This window comes from Sinohyriopsis cumingii, chromosome 2, assembly GCF_028554795.1.
Source record: "Sinohyriopsis cumingii isolate HCF-2022 chromosome 2, ASM2855479v2, whole genome shotgun sequence".
Lineage (NCBI taxonomy): Eukaryota > Metazoa > Mollusca > Bivalvia > Unionida > Unionidae > Sinohyriopsis > Sinohyriopsis cumingii.
The window spans coordinates 12,818,166-12,836,357 of record NC_142962.1 but is presented as its reverse complement, the minus strand read 5'-3'; the positions used below and the strand labels follow the sequence as shown (position 1 = coordinate 12,836,357).

At 32.7% G+C, this 18,192-nt stretch overlaps 1 protein-coding gene across 4 annotated transcripts in view; it reads left to right on the top strand.

Annotated features, from left to right (window-relative positions):
* The window catches only part of LOC149804349 (metalloprotease mig-17-like), a 78,845-nt gene extending 62,007 nt beyond the window's left edge, over positions 1–16,838 (top strand). For all 4 annotated transcript variants that reach the window (XM_089939214.1, XM_089939222.1, XM_089939230.1 and 1 more), the window contains 5 exons: positions 2,290–2,445; positions 4,569–4,707; positions 7,306–7,428; positions 13,174–13,261; positions 15,821–16,838. In XM_089939214.1, coding sequence (XP_089795340.1) covers positions 2,290–2,445; positions 4,569–4,707; positions 7,306–7,428; positions 13,174–13,261; positions 15,821–15,942 — 628 coding nt within the window. In that variant the 3' untranslated portion in view covers positions 15,943–16,838. The remainder of the gene's footprint in view (positions 1–2,289; positions 2,446–4,568; positions 4,708–7,305; positions 7,429–13,173; positions 13,262–15,820) is intronic.
* Positions 16,839–18,192: the final 1,354 nt, after the last annotated feature.

The following is an 18,192-nucleotide window of genomic DNA, read 5'->3' as shown; positions in this document are numbered from 1 at the left end:
AAGGAAAATTGTCTAAAAACGTGCAAGTCGTGCATCAGTATAACACTAGCATCACACAAAGATTATAAAAATTGTCTGAAAAATACATAAATGATATATTAAGTTTGTCAATTAATAATTTGATTGATTTTGTCTCTGGTCCCATGCCCTTGACTCTGACACGCTGTCACCAAATAGTATTTTCTATTAAAAAGAAAAATAACAAAACAAAAACCAAAAAAGCAGTAGGACAAAAACGCGTTTACATATCAATATTCATCTTTTGACAGTGGCGATTGGTCAATTATTACGTGTCACCTCACCCATGTAGTCTCTGTTAAATAAATTGTTCTCCATTCCATTGTAGCTTCTGATGTCAAACCTGTTACTGGCCGTGGTAAAAGAAAACAATATTATCGAAAGAAAACTAAATAATGAAGTTTACAAATAAGAACAACGCTGACATAAAGATAACGATTCATGCTATCGACATTTGCAAGTTATATATTTAGATGAATCCTTGGTTACAAAATATAGGACAGCTAAGTTTACTGTGATACCCATCACCTTCGTCCAGGCCTCCATATGATTAGGTCCATTGACCTTCAAACTTTTCATAAAGAAGCAGAACCAAAACGTTTATTAATTTTCTAATTTATTAAATGAAAAGTAATTACAGTATTGTGGATTATATCCCAAATAATCCGCAATGTTTTATCACATGTCCAAAATATAGAATACTCCTCTAGACGTCCGTGTCCTCATGTGCCACAATTATGTCATCCAGAATGTCCTTGTATCAGTTCAAAATAATCCCCAGAATAAGTACTTTAGTAATTCCGATAAGTGATATAAATAGTTCCTCAAGAATTATATCTGAACATTAAATAACTCCACAGACCGGGGGCCCCGAGTGGCCGAGTGGTCTAAAGCGCTCTCCGTTAGGGATCACTGCCATCTCACCTCTGTCTAGGATTCGACCAATGTGGGTATGTGAGAAAGCTTGCCAGTAGCTTCTCGTGGGTCGGTGGTTCTTCCCGAGGTTTTCCGGGTTCTTCCTCCACCATTAATACTGGCCGCCATGCATAGCCTATCGCGTGCTGAGAAATGGCGTTAAACCCAACAACAACAACAACTACACAGACCAATCTTAAGATAAAAATGAATAATTTGGTTTATCTAAACCTTATATAAAACCCCAAGATACAATAAAATGACCAGAATGCGGGTCATCAGTTAACTTCCAGAACATTCTAAGGTCCAAATGCCGTGTCAACATCTTTACAAATTACCATTACCCTAAAGAACAACCTATAACCCTGAATAACGGCATCCGGGGGTGGGATATATATATATATATATATATATATATATATATATATATATATATATATATATATATATATATATATATATATATATATATATATATATATATATATATATACTGTGAATAACTTTGCGGACGCCCAGCCCATGTCTGTGCCTCAAAGAAAAAGGATTGGCGGATTAACATTTGTTCAGTGTAAGTTCTTTATACAAATTTTGTAGCTATCTTGCCTTTAGGGAAATCAATGAATCTGTAGATTCTAGGAAGTCCAAGGACACGGTCATCGTAATAAGATAATGTTGGCTTTTACACAGTAAGTTTAGTTCAATATCACATACCTTGACCAAAAGTATAGGTCATTAAGACCGGTTGGTCAATAATATACAGAGATTACTATTTGTGCGTATAAAGAGAGCTATTAAACACGAAGTGGACTTACAATGTTCAGAACACGGTACTGTTACTCTATGTTAGTCATTTGGTCTTACCAAGTTGTTATTTTTATATGCGACTATTTTAAAATATTAAAGACAATTATTGAAGGGCCATAATTCAATTGTTTCGTCCTAACTGGAAATGAACGATTCAGAAACGGAAATCAGCATTCACTTGTTTTGAAGGCGCGATGCACTCTTTGCCTATCCTTACAAATTTTGATGATAAATATATTTCTTATGCACTGCTATTTATCAAAGGACAAACATTTGTCATAAAATGCAGGCTGAACATTATTTTCATGATTGGGGAAGTTTATGTCTGGAAAATTTGCAATTTCTGGATTTTGGAATTGCAAGATATAATGAAAAGAAAAGAACAAAATAAACAATGTTATCGCTTGCCAAAACAAATCTCCGGCCCATAGCTAAAAATTGTAAATTTCCCCATATTAGTACAGAGTCCCAAGTAGCGACAACATGTCAACATCCATAAGTCCTTATTTGAAAATATACTTTCATTAATTGAGGTTTTTCTTGTTTCAGCTTGGGTGCTACTCATGACGGTGATGATGAAAACATAGACTGTCCGGCGAATGGAAACTACATCATGGCTCCACAGAACACAAATGATATTAAAAGTGCCGCTAATCTGCATCACTTTTCTCGGTGCTCTATACGACAGTTAAGAAAGGTTTTGTTGTAAGTTATTTTATGTATGTTTATTTTGTATTGTGTGTTGGTTTTTCTCCATGGTTATATATGTACATGTACTGTATCATTGACCTGGGTCAGTAAATGAGCATATGGCCTACCTAACTACTCATTCATATCTTAACATCAGTCTTCAGAGGAATCAATTTCATTTGTGTTTCAGCTGAAAGGATTTAATTTATTTATTTCAATTATTTATTGGAATTACACAGTGCTTTTTGATTCTATGACAAATTACTATCTTGGAATTTATGTGAATTTATTCAAGGACATGTTAGATTATATCATTGTGATACATCAAGACTGTTAGCACATATACACTATTTCATGTTATTGACCCATCAGCACATTCAATATCGCAATTCATTCGTAACACCACTCTAATTCATTTGGAATACTATACTCTTTTCGAATTATGATAGAACTTGTAGGACTATAACTTTTAGAACTATTTGCGATTTAACTCACAATATCGTAATTTCTTTTTAAATTACTACTTTGTATTCTAGAGAAAATAATTATTTATTTTTTTTTTAAAAGAAAACTTGACGGTTTTCGCTGTTCTCTGTTACTTAGTTCAAGACAATAGAGACATAACAGCTAATACGTTCTCTGACTAAAACATTGCTTAAGTTATTCGTTTTTAATGACAACTCAGACGTTAAAGACAACCTAGTATCTCCTGTTTTTAAAAACGTAATAATTTTTTACAAAAATCACCAATGGATATACAAAATTTTGCTAACTATATCTAAAATAATGTTTGTTTAAAGTTTTCACTGAGTTTCAAATCAATAATTATGTACCATGTTTATATTAAGGATATTACTGGTAGGTACTTGATCGTATAAATTGGGCTCTTGCGGCACTGCAATTATGTATCATTAGAACTGAAAAGGAAGCCAATATTATGAATTATGAATTGAAAACAAATTTACTCGATAAACCTGGAATGGATCTAGTAAAAAAAACGGGAGCGAGAAATAATTATCCCGCTTTTCTGAGAGTCTAATCTCTTGTTATACTCATGAGATGGAATTCAAAACAAAAAAACAAAAAAACAAAACTAAAATGTTCATATACGTTGTAGCCCAAAAATTTGCTACGGCCTGGAAGCGTGATAAATAATAATGTGTTAAGTAGGGCTAACATGCTAACATTTCATAGTGGCATCAGAGTTTTCTATGGTTTGGCGGTTTTGATAATAAACTTTTATTTATTAGAAAATGCGTAGTTTATACCATCAAAGAAATAATGGAATAGCTCCTTGCAATTTTGTTTTATTTTTTTTTTTTAATCTATTTATTTATTTATTTATTTATTTATTTATTTATTTATTTATTTATTTATTTTAAGTTTTGTAATATTTGAGATATCTGAATCTTATCACTTGCCAAGGTAAAACTGACTATCGGTGAGATTTTAAACTTTTCGCACCATTTTAATAAGATTAGAAATGAGCCATGATCTGAGCAAAGAGGAATAAGATCAAAACGAAATGATCACCCAATTGCTTAAGATCGAGAATCAGCCAAATAAGTAAACGCTTAAGATCGAGAACCAACCAAATATATTAATGCTTAATATTGATGACCGCCCAATTACTTCAGATCGAGAATCAACCAAATAAATAAATGCTTCAGATCGAATATCAGCCAAATAAATAAACGCTTCAAACTGAACGTCCACCAAATAGATAATGCTTCAGATCGAGAACCAACCAAATAAATAAATACTTACGATTAAAAATCAGCCAAATACGAAATATTTACGATTGAAAATCAACTAAATACATAAATACTTGCAATAAAAATCAGCTAAATACATAAATATTTACGATCGATAATCAACCAAACACAAAATACCAAAGACTGAAATTCAACCAAATACATAAATACTTACAATTGAAAATCAACTAAATACAAAACACGGTTGAAAATCAGCTAAATACAAAATACTTACGATTGAAAATCAACCAAATACTCTCAAATTTATAAAGAATTATCATGCATAAGCTTTCTAACTAACAATTACGACCTGTATGCAAAGAATGTTTAATTGTCATCAAAATCTTCACAAATAAACAGCGAGTCTGTATTTGTTAATTTCAGAACCAAACAGGCGGAATGTCTTCACAATGCTGCTAACGAATACATCTCATATGACATGCAGAAACGTCCTCCCGGAACTATATTTAGCGCGGATCTTCAGTGTAAATTGGCATTTGGTCGACAGTCCAGTTACTGCGAAGTATGTTTTCCATTCCTATGACATAAGGTGGCGCTCTACAGTTTCATATTTTGCATAGGGTTAGAATTTTAAAGAAAAAGAATTTCCCCGGGTTTTCTCACTAGTTATACTGGCTATTTAAAAAAGATTTTGCATATCTTAGGTATAGTTCAAAGAACCTTTAATTCCCATTTTTATCATGTATGATGAGTTAATATGGGTTAAAGAGTATGCAGCTTGACCTAATTCCAGATGTACACCTTTAGAAGAAGTGCTAGCTCCAATTGGTCATTTTCACTTCCTGAACTTCAGAGGTAAATTGTAAATAAAGAGCCGATAACGTTTTTTTTACATTTTATATATTTTGCAATTCATTCATTGCACTTTCAGAAGTTGTCATTGTCTAGTCTGGCAAAATTAATTTTTCCTATTTTAATAGCTGCTATGGATAGTGTACTTTAGACTAATTCAGGTTGATTTTTTAGCACAATGGAGCATTCATTTTAGTTACCAGTGTGCTTAGATCATGCACAATTTCCAAAAGTACAATATCCAAATAAATATCAGCTACATGACATCAAAGGAGCATAGAGGTATGCCAACATTTTCTCCATTGTGCATGTTTTAAATGTAAAAATGAATATATCATAAAAAACGAAGGACAATAATATATAGGTAATATCAATCATTGTCTTACTATGCGCATGTCAGGTGGACGGACTGGTTTATTACAATATTTTGCATTTTCATTCTTATTCATAGTAGTGCAGACTGAAGAAAAAAATAAGTCATCGGCTGTTAACTGTCGTTTTGTGTAATTACAGTGGTTATAAAAACGACCCTTTGTATAATTACACTGATCACAATTATTGTCTCATTATGTAATTACACGAATCACATTTGACAGTAGAAACAAACAGTAAATAATGCAGATCTTACGAATCTGAATTATCTCGAGGAAAATATTGTAACTTTGTTATTTTAAACAAAAACGTAATGCGCAATTTCTTTATTGAAGTTTTTCAAGACAAGTTCAAGCAAATATATGTGCGTGTGTGATTTGGATTTTTAACGTAGCATTAACAGTTTTTCAGTCATATAAAGCGAAAACAAACAACCGTGGTTAATATAATGACTTTGAAAATGAGACTATGTTAACATCAAGAATGTTTCGAATGTTTTAGAGAACCATTAGGAAACCAATTCTATTTTGTATTGTTTACGCATTTATGTTGCTCTGTAATTGATTTTCTCGACGATTTCGTTAAAAAAAACCCATCACTTTGGTATCATTTCAGAATACCCATTCTTATCCTCAAAACAATTAATGGAAATGAGAACTGAGATTAACCTAACGCTGATAAATGTTTTAAAAAGTTTTAAAACAAAGCTTTGGAAGAAAGAATAAAAGACCACATCAAATTAAATTGCGGAAAAAACATATTCTAAGAATGGACGAAAGAACGGACAGATGGATATCGCTATCGTTATATTCCCAAATATCTTCTGTCGGGGTGAGGGGTACAAAGCATGATAATAGTTGACTAATCGTCTGAGCTTATTATTAAAAAACTTTTTCCGCAGACAAAGATGGACATTTCTGGCATAATTTGTTTATATCATGCATGAAAGGCTCCCTATGATGTAATTTTTAACATATATGGATAACATGAATGTCCTCCTCAGTAGAATTATTATATAAATGACAAATGTGATTCTCTACGGGAATATCGTTACATCTTCCTCTTCTAACACACAAATCATGATCACTTATTCTATTTTTAGCTAGTATTTGTTGTAGCTGGTTATTGCTTAACAGTGGAGTGAGTTCATGCCGGAAGTTTTGAATAATTTGTTGGCGTAGGTTCTGATTTAGCTACTCTTTGATGGATGTTTTCTTTCATCATTATGAACTTTATTGTTTCAATCAGACTTTCCCTGCAGCTCCCATTTATACCGGAAAATTTCATGGTTTGTCTGATATTTATCATCATTATGGAAAATATCGTACATGCTCGTGCATAGCGTGTACCCAAACTGTCACTCCTGGATCTACCATACCGCAGCAGATCAATGTCTACTCAGTGTTCATTCAAAATCATGGGTATAAAAGAACAATGTAGACCTGTTATGCTGGTAGATTCTACCCAGGCGGATCTTTATCTGTGCTGTTCGCAGGTGTTTGTGTATGCACGAGTTACGCATCAACGCATACGGTATATGTAAGATCTAGATATAAAAAAGCATGCCATTTAAATATACGATCCTCGAATCTTGGTTTTCCTAATCAAAGTCTAATTACACTTGAATGCTGCATAAAAAATAAATGAGTGATAGAATTACCTCTAATGACACTAAAAAAATTAAACAGCTTGTACCAGAACATGGTAAAACACAATAAGACTTCAAACAACACCTGACGATTGTGAATTAAAAAAGACTGGTCTTATTTATATACATTTGGAAAATCACATTTCAAGCATTACAATTTTTTTACAACAATGATGTAGCTAAAGGCAGAGCGGTTTTCTGGTAGATACAACATTATGTAAACGTTTTGTTCACTGAAGAGTAGGAAGGTTCTGATTCATGGTGTACCTCTTGTTTTTGTTTCTCCAGCAAGGAGAGTTCGGCAGCGCTATATGCAAGAGACTGTGGTGTACAGACCCCTCCTATCCACTTATGTGTAGAACTAGTTCACGTTTGGTGGCATTGCCGGGTACAACATGTGCAGCTGATAAGGTAAATATTTTTAGCGTGTTATGTCAGTCGCGTACCCTGCCCTCCAAAAATGGAAAAATAAAAATAAGAAAATAAACGGAAAAAATGTTTTAAAAAAGAAGAGAGATACATACTTCGGTGAATTTTGTCCTACCTGGGTCAAGATACAGTCCTGAAATTTTGAAAACATTAGAGGTTTCCAGATGAAAAATACCAATTCAAAATTAAATCGAGTTCCTAGAATTTTTACATAGGAACAAAGCACGATGATGCGGTAATTTACTAAAGAGATGAAGATCACATCTCGCATTCATTATATTAGCGTTCTCGTCAGCAACATATCTTCGTGTTTTCGTCAGCAAAAATATCATTCAGTACATCTTCTCAGAAGGATTGAACACATTGGTTATATATTTTCATTTCCGCCATACACAGCATGCCTTGAATTTTTCAATTAGATTGAAAGGAATGGAACGGAACTGACTGTTTGACTGTTTTTGTTATCTTCTCTCTTCATTAATTTCAAACTGTGTAACTGACATACAGTTCTTAGCAATGTCTGCTCACATTATCTGATGTAATAAATAAAACCCATTGCTGGCAATCTTCAACATCTGTCGGTTTCTGTCAATTTTCCCTCTCAATCTGATTTTTTCAAACTATCTTAATGGTCTAGTTTTTAAAAAGCTATAAGCACATGTACATTTTATATGTCTCTTCCTTATAATTGTCTTCAGTTCTATTTTTGGCAGGAAATACAACTTTACTCTTGTATAACTGTTTGATATTGTTGGTAATTGCTTATGTTAGTTATTCTATTAACTCACATGTACCTGTAAAGGAAGGCAGGGAGACGTCTACAGAATACGCAAACAAAATAGCTGTATCTAGTCTCAAAATTTGTGTGGTTCTCACGGCAAAAGTTGATGTCATTCATTGTCATGAACAAGCGTCTATTCGTATATGGTTCAAATTGGAGTTTTTATCCTCTTATGTTCCTACTGCCTTTTTATATCTCTATCTCCACCACTGACACTCTATTTTCATATTTATCTTGCACAGTTACTTTTCAGTTTGAATACCATCATAGCACTCAACTACATTTCAATTTCTCAATGAATGCTGAATATACATGTTGACAAATCCCTCTCATACGTTTTTCTTGCATTTTCTCTTATTTTTTGTCATACGTTTCCTCGTCTACTCTTATTTTTTCTACTGGTATTTGTCACACAAAATGTTGCTGCATTCATATTGTCGGTTTGCAAGTTTGTTTTGTGTTTCTTGGGGGGGGGGGCTATATCAACTTTTGTATAAGCGTATTTGCACATACATGGAAATATATTAGAGTAGTTACAAGGGTCTTGAAGGAGACAAAGCTGTCACCGTGGGGAGAATGGAAAATCCAAACTCTGGCCATCATGAAATGGGTCACTATTAAGATAAGGGGAAATTAAAGTTACAAGAATCCATATGTTTAACATTGGATGGCACTACGGGGACAGAGGAAATATAGCATTATGATGAACACTGATTATAAGCCACATATATTAACCAACACCCACACCAACCTGCCATCACCCATATAAACAAACCACCACCAACACGCATTGACCATCATATTCTTACCGACCAGCACCCGAACTTACATACTACCTCCCACACATACTGACGAAAACCTAAAAATACTGACCAACACATATCCTTACTGATTAAATATGGCGAACGTTAGTACCATTTTTAATAGTCTTTGGTATGATTCGGCCCGCGGAATTCCTGCGGACGCTCTAACCACTTAGACCACCGGAGTGGTGCAAAAAGGAGAGGCGGTAGTAGTAGAAGTAGCAGCAGCAGCATTAGCAGAAGAAGAAAAGAAGAAGAAGAAGAAATCTACGATCAGGCCATTTTCGATTGGTCATTATGGGAACAAAGGGATTAAAACCGTCAATTTATTTTCACTTTTGTTTGGTAGATTCTAGGAATCACAATAAAATTTAAGTTGTTTCACAAAAAGTCAGTTTGTGCTTGTTAGTGACTTGTATGATTTTCTTAGAAATAAGGTGTTCTTCTGCTTCTGATATTTCTTTTTATCCTTCTCTTCTCTTCCTTTAAACTTCCTGTGATGTGGAGGATGCTCTGAAGACACCAAAGGCATTCATCTGACTGTTGACTGATCTAGTTTGTCCTTTCTAAGAATAAAGGGCTCATTTTCTCTGATATCATGGGCCTAGTGTCCTTCTTCTTGACATATATAACATATATCTTCATTTTTATGATCTTGAGATTGGTGTTAATTTCTATATAAATCTTACTGTGTATTTTCGAATCGATTTCTATAATTCTCTGACCAGCAGTCTGATCTTTGTTGCTCATCTTGCTTCTCAGGTTGAAAGTCTAAGTGGAACTTTTCTATTCATGTACTCTCTACATCTTATAATTTCCAATTAAAAATTTATTAAGTAAAATGTTTAAATTTAAGTAAGCGGATCATCATCTTACATGGATTATATAACAAAAGTTATTATGCCATAATAAAATGTTATCACGTCACAATCAACCTTCCCCCGTGGAAGAAAAATCGAAAAGACATAACTGACGCGACGACGATAAGTACAACGTTCAGTGTTGATTGACACTTACATCAACTCGATCCGTATGTATTACTACTATGACAAAGGCAGTCTAGTTCTTCAAAGAGTTGAAGAATTCTACATTGCCAATAAAAAATATAAAACAGAACGAAGATGTCGTATGTACGTTTGTGTAGGTTTGCTTTTAATGAAATAAATAACGTACAAATATATATTCACAAAGTCATGATTTAGTAACGTAGGAGAGAATCACACAATAAATATAAATGGAGGACAATATAAGATCAAATTTCGGATCAGAACTTTACAAGACATGAATAGAAAATACAAAACGTCCAACAAGATTTATAGGGAAAGTCAACAATGTCATTGAGATAAAAGTAACGGTTCCTGTTATGTCTCTCAAGAAAAAGTGCACTTAGCCTCGGCATGTCCACGTTTTCAAATCTATTTACTATTATTTAAATTTCTTCCATTTTTCTTTTTATTTTTGTTGAAATTTTTACAAGTGATTTTTTCCTGTTTTAAATCGGTTTTTTGTTTTTATATGAAATAAAAACATGTTATGAAAAGTTTTTGGTTTTTAATTTATTAAGTGACTTTTCGCTTTTCTTATGAATTTTTGTGGGGGCAATTTGTAAAAAAAAATATTTCTTTTTAATTTTTTTACATTTTAGAAAAATAGTTTGGTTAAATTTTCAGTTTATTTTTTAAAATTCTTGTTGAAATTTCATTCTTGTGTTTCTTTTCTCGTTAAATATTTGTTTGAAAAATATTATTTTGAAATGCATGTTTCTTATATTAAATCTTCAAAATTTGTATATGATAATTTTTGGCGTATGCTTCGATTTTAATTTTTTATTACAATAGTTTGCTCTTTACGTTTGTTTTCGATTAAAATTTGGCTTTCAGATATGAAATAATAAATTTGTTGTTTTTTAAAATATATTTTCGTTTTATTTTAAACGTTTAATTTATTTCCTTCTCGCTTTTTAAATTTGCTCTTGGGATTTTTTCCTTTTAAAATATTTGTTGTAGTTTTGTATGATCGTAAAAACAATCAATATTTTATTTGTTTACTCTTTGAAAAATAAAATTTATTCTTAAAGCTTTATTTTATGTACAACTAAATGAATTGCAGAATATTTTATACAATTTGGAAAAATACTTAACATAAGTTTATATTTAGAGCTGTTTTTCACAATTGTTTAAATTATTCTTAAATTTGTTGTGTAGGCTTTTAGAACGGAAATTTTGGGTTTTATTCTGTAAATCATTTTTTCTATATTTTTTAATAATTATTTTCAGGTTATTTACAGCTGTTTAATCTGTTTTTTATTATTTTATTTATTTAACTTATTCAAATTTTTCAATATTTGTTTCACTTGTTCAATTGTTATTATAGTTTTCCGTGGATTTTTTTATAGTTTCGGCTACATGCCGTTACAGTTTATTAGTTTTAGCATTTCTTTTTGACTAAGTAATATTTTTTCAATATCATATTCCGGGTTGTTTTTTTGTTTTTTTCTTGTCCCTCAAAAGTCTGTGTCAGTTTCGCAATTAAAGCAATAAGCGTTGAATATTGGTGTATCTTAATTGTTGTTGTCTCTAGACATTCCCTGAAAGTTTCTTAATTTTAGCGTCAATTTTAATCTCGTTCATTTGACTATAACATTTAAAGCATTCGCAGCTAAATGCCGTGATAGTTTCTCAATTCTAGCATTACTTTATGTCTCGGTCATACTTTATAATATTATATTCTGGGATTTTTATACTCTTAAAGTCTTTGTCACTTTCATAATTTTAACACGACTTTTGTCTTTATTTCAGTATAATGCTCTGGGTTTTGTGTAGTGTCCATTATATTTTGTCACCGTTTCACAGTTTTAGCATTGCATTTAGTTCAATCCATATTTGTAGTATAATATTCTCCTTTAACTTCAGTGATAGTTTTCTACTTTTAATATTACTTTTAGTATCGGCCATGTTAGTACAATGTTGGAAAGGGGTCGTGGTGTAATCTGTGTTAAATTCCGTGACAGTTTCGTAATTTTAGTTTTAGTTTCGACAAATTTTCTCTCTATTTTGCCAAGAAAAATGTGTATTGATCAGATGTGCTAGTCAGGCAAACTGTTGGTCAGCATGTGTGGGTGTTGGTCAGTATGTATGGATGATGCTCAGAGTCCAAAATTAGTATTAATTCCCCTTGTACCCAAATGAAATCCAATTTTAACGTTGGACTTTTTTAATATTAAAACCCCTTGTCCTTATGGTGACCAATCGAAAATGGTCTGATCATGGATTTTTCCATTGTTCCCTTAGGGACATTGTTGTTACCATAACGATCCACATAAAAACTGACAGATGATGACGTGAGAGGACACTTGTCCAGTCAGAAGCTTGTTATTTTCACGATATGTTCAGACCAATGACTTTAAAACATGTTGCTCGTGCAATATTTAAAGTGTTCATAAGTTCTCACTACATAGGTTTTCACATATCTGAGGATCCTCAATGTTTTCAAGTATGGATGAGTCAATATCTTTTGTCAACTGGCGACTTGGGTTGCAAAAAAGTATGTAGCCTAAACACGAATTCACTTTACATTACACAATTATTTATCTCGGAACTACATAGTAATTAGAACACCTATATATGATACATGTCTGCACGTGCTTAGGAAGTTCATATGTTGCAATTGTCACATGTGTCTAAAACAAGTTGACCCCTTTATGAGGATGATTACACATTATGTTAACATAAATATATATGCTTTCAGAGAACCCGTATTTGTTACCTGATCTGTATAGACCTGCTGAACATTTCAAATTCTTCAAACTGACAACTGCATAAATTTTTATATTTCTGAATGCATCTATAGGTTTTTCCATTTTTATATTACTATTTACGATGACTCAATATATTATTATTATTATTATTATTATTATTATTATTATTATTAAATTGAATATTTCTTGTGTTTTTTATGTCTAAAACTGTGGAATATTAGCTTATCTTAGATTGGTTTAAGGAACTACCTTCAATTAATCGCATCTTTCTGTCAACACAAGTTAATCTTTCAAAACAAATTAATGTTGACTGAACGAATTTACTATTCAACCACATTTGTTTGTTTGAATGTATGCATTTGATACTGGCTTTTATATATTTACAGGTGTGCAATTTAGGAGAATGTATATCGGTTGCTGATACTGTGCCGAGTAATGCTCTAATTGGAGGGGGAAATACATATACATTAAGCAGTAAGTGACAACACACACACACACACACACACACACACACACACACATACACACACACACACACACACACACACACACACACACACACACACACATATATATATATATATATATATATATATATATATATATATATATATATGCAAAGTAACACATACATACATACATATAGAAACGATTAAACGAAATGTCAAATTTATGTCTGATGCCATCGTACTGACTATGCATTCTATGCCAAAATGCTTTCTATCTGTCTAGTTATTTGTATTTACCTACAATCAAGATTTCGTTCAGCTTCCTGTCTTAAACTTTCATCAGATAATAAAAAATAAAATATATTCTTATACATTTCTTTAGTATTGATTCGCATTTCAAATTTACGACTGACAAAGCATACACTTACATAATCTCTAATATTATATTAGCTGTTTTTTCAAACATAAAAGTGACAAAGTAGACTCATATCAGATATAAAGAACTCAATTTGTTTCAAAAACAGAATGTACCGTTTATACGTATGATGTTACATTTATCATGATATTATAAAGTATCTTAAAAAGCGTTCGACCTGATCTAAATCTCTCCATAAAATGGCAAGTGTGCTTCATCTGAATCGTTGGCGTTGCAATCACGTAAATTTCTTTACTGCGCCCGGAGAATTCATAATCAGGCATAACTATCATTTGTTTAAATAAACAGCAAATTCTCTTTAAAAAAATTGTATGACCTGCTTCGTAAATAAACCAACATCTATGAGCAACCGAGTTGCAATAACATTCACCTTTTGAATGGGGGGGGGGGGCCTAGTAGTCTCTTGCGCTCGCCTTTACCGATTACTGTCATCTCAAATCTCTCCGCTTGGGTTTGAGTCTCGGTCTCGGCCAATGTGGAAATGTGAGAAAGCTTGTCAGTAGTTTCCAGTTGGTCGGCGGTTCTAACCGGATTTTCCCCGGGTTCTTCCTCAACTAGTTACATAGGCCGCCATGTATAACCAATCATGCGCTGAAAAAAATGGTGTTAAACCCAAAACAGCTACAACAAAAATAACTTTTTGAATAGGTATGCAATTCAAAATTCCTTGTTAACATTATTACTGATTGAAGTTTTAATGACATACGACAAACATCACTGCGCATTATTATATGAACTGTACTATAGATCTGCAAGCTACTATAAGGGTTTATAACAATATTCAAATCTAGGTTACATTTAAATATTTACATGCAGTCATTATTTGCGTCGAAATCAAGTTCTGAAAATATTTGTAAAAAAAAAATAATATCAGTCTGGTTCCTTTTGGAACACTTGTCTTATTTCAAAAGCTACATAAACTTGTAACTACATGAGACAATTTGGCTGATCTGTCATTGTTATTGTTTGCTCAGACCCATTAAAATGAAGCTGTACATATTTTGAGTAGGCGACACGTTTCCTAGGTAACACCTGGAGCGCCACCTTGTAGCGAATACCAAGCTTTCAATTGTTCCAGATTCCAGTCGCATTTAAGGACTTAAAGCACGCAAAGCCATTTTTTTTTACATTTCTCCTCAAACACGAATAAGCAATTTACTAAAATTGTTTTTCTGCCGTTTTGCACAATTTTTATTTCCTGTCTAAGCAAAAAAAAATATTCACCCAAATTTTACTACTAAAAATAGCTTACTTCGTTTTAGGCTAGTAATTATTAATGAAAAGTTGCACGCCTGGACCAAATCTCATTCGTCAACCGAGATCTGTTTGACCTGAAGTGTCGAATTTATTGAATGTATTGGATTTATTGCTGTATTCTGGGAAAATCCAGTATTATTTGTTGCACGTTACGCACATGGAAAGTTTAGTACTAAAGTCTTGGCAGAGGTGAACTGCATCTACCCGTGGAATGTGTTGAATATTTTGTTACTTAGGGGTTAGAGAGATTGAGGGATGTTTGAAATATAAAATTATGAAAAGCCATTAAAGTTTACTCAGCTCGAAATCTTCATCGAAAATATATTGACCAATTAAAAGAGTGCATTCTGATGACTTAGAGTAAGATGAAGACAGGAGTAACGTGCATGACTAGATTTGTCTAATAAGTTGTATGATAGAGTGGTCAGATCTATTGACTTAGTTTAATTATTATAAACAGTTTATTCAGAAGGATCTACTGATACATACTACTGCAATAATACTATTAAAATCGTGTTATGTTTTACTTTTACAAGAGTATTATTTCGATATAATTAGACACGCTTTATAATGCAAAATAATTAGTTGATTGAATATGCCATAAATTTTGTCAAAATGTAATGGTTCGTGTAGTCATGGTGACGGCTACGCTAGCTCGATTAAGCAGCATGTTATACTCATACAGGAGCTTTCGCACGTTTGTTTCTTTACATGACAGAGATCGACAGAAAGAAAAAATAAAGGGGTGAATTTATGAAAAAATGACAGTGTTTTTGCTAGCATAAAAATCCACACATATAAGCATATTGATGATCTAAAATACGAGACATGTGCATGAAGTAACCGATTGGACGCTACATATTCCTCATGGGTATGGATAATTGTTTTCAGGTTGCTCAGATGACAGTAACTCCCGTTCTTACTGTGACATAATCGTCAAAGCTTCGCCTTTCCTCTGTAGCAGGGACAGAATTCGGTTAATGTGTTGCCAGAGCTGCGAGAAAGTACAGTGACTTGGGAGAATCCTCAATAAAGGGGATACATCGTAACGATGCATAACAGAACGAAACAAGACTGTCACCTGGACGCCAATGGCGCAGCATGGGGATGTACGGCCAGTGCAATTTCACATCTAAATGTCGCACAAGAAGGCCGGGGGATGACCTGAAAACTGACCTTTTTTCTCATGGAGGCGTGAAATCAATTTTAAATCTTTTAACTGGTCAGTCATGGGATCTTCAGATTGTAAATCGACATATTGTGTCTACTGTTAACACTTCAGTTGTATGGACCAAATCATTCCAATTTCTACATTTTGCTTACGTGGCAATCTTCCGTAATTATTGCAACGTGTATCCGTAATAGATAATTTTCCCAGGTTTTAGTGATCGAAACCAATGGAACGGTGTTTTATAGTTAAGTACATCAAGTTAAGTTAAGTACATCAAAGAAACTCAGTCATTAATAAATCTACATTACAATAAAAACCACGATATGCATACTATAAGCAACCTCCTGATGGAATCGACTTAAATCAAAATTTCGCCGGTAAAATTAGCTAATATATATATATATATATATATATATATATATATATATATATATATATATATATATATATATATATATATATACACATTTACATATATATACGTTAATGTGAAAAACAGCAAGAACGCAAGATTATGTAAGATCCTGAATATTTTGTTTCATGCCTAACTGTACAAAGAAATTGTATCTGTGATGGTATAAAACATACAATTATGGAACAATGTTGAATAAAATCAAAAGTGCATTTTAAACCGCAAATTAAAAACTATTGTTACAGATAACTCTCAAGTATGTCTGATACATTATGTACCTTTCTTCTGAAATGTCATTTTCTCTTGAATAAAATGAATGAACAAAATTCAAGTCTTTGCTGTTCCTGGTGCACTTGTTGTCCTCTGACAAACGCAAATTTGATGGAGCGTTAGGTAATCTTATTTCCTTGGCAAGCTGAGGATTGGTAATTTTAATATTTTTTCTTTCTTTTACAACATTTTCTTTTTTCTTTTTTCTTTACTGGATGATAAACACCAGTTTACTCGTCACACACATGAATTACACAGCTTATTATACAACTATACAAGACAATTCAATAGAAAAAAAGACAACATCGATATGCAAATGATACCAGATTTTCATTACGAAACTTTTTTCTTTGATCTAATCTGCAAAAGTATGATATGCATTGGCTGATTTTTTCAAAGATTTATAAAAGCACATGATGCCCATATTGGGTCACTGGCTAAGTTAATGGAAATTCTTTTCTTCTGTGCCTGTTATCTGAAACACGTGTATATAAATCTATTCATAATAGAAATGTGAGGACAAACAACTTAGCATTTGCATAAACAGTGTTTTACTACATGTTCATGATAATTTTAAATGTACGAAATATCTCGTCATGAACAAGTCTAAAATGCGCCATAATAATTCGCCGCCAAAAAGGGCTATATTCGCAAATAATTTTGTTTACATACCACAATATGGCGGCGAAAAGTGACAAAATCATTATCGGAATATTGTCTGCCCTTTTTGTCACAACATACATGGTGCACTCCGTCCAAGGCGAATCATCGCAACGCATAAAATCTGTGTGTATTCCTACTACTGCATCCGAGATTATTTCTCGATTTGATGGAAATGGATGAGCGATGTACCAGTTGGCCCTGGATATATGGTCCAAACTCTGCATCATCGCTGTTTATTATCCCCATGACGACAAGTTGTCCGACATTTATGTATGTTAAGAGTCTGACAAAATAGTTACACAGACTTAGTCCCGTTGCTTTGTTTGTTACGATAATTTACTCAGGTTCGTCTAATGTACATCTTGATTATAATTTAATAGAAGCAAATTCTTCGTAAAAAAAAATATGTGCTAGCAAATCATTTTGCAAAACTCAGAAGTACCCATGTTTATTGGAGCACTTCCGTTGTCAAATCTTCATTTCCGGAAGTGCGTAGTTTTTGAACGTTGTTAAACTCTTCATTTTCTGAGGTAAATAAATTGTGCATGTAGTCCGCAATACGATAGGTGGCGCTTTACAGTTATGTATTTTGCATAGAGTTAGACTTTTAAAGAGAAATAATTTCCCCAGGTTTCGTTACTGGTTATACTGGCTATTTAAAAAAGACCTTGTATAGCTTAGATATTGTTCAAAGAACCGTTAATCCTCTTTATTTTGGTGTATGATTGATGTGTGTAATAAGGGTTA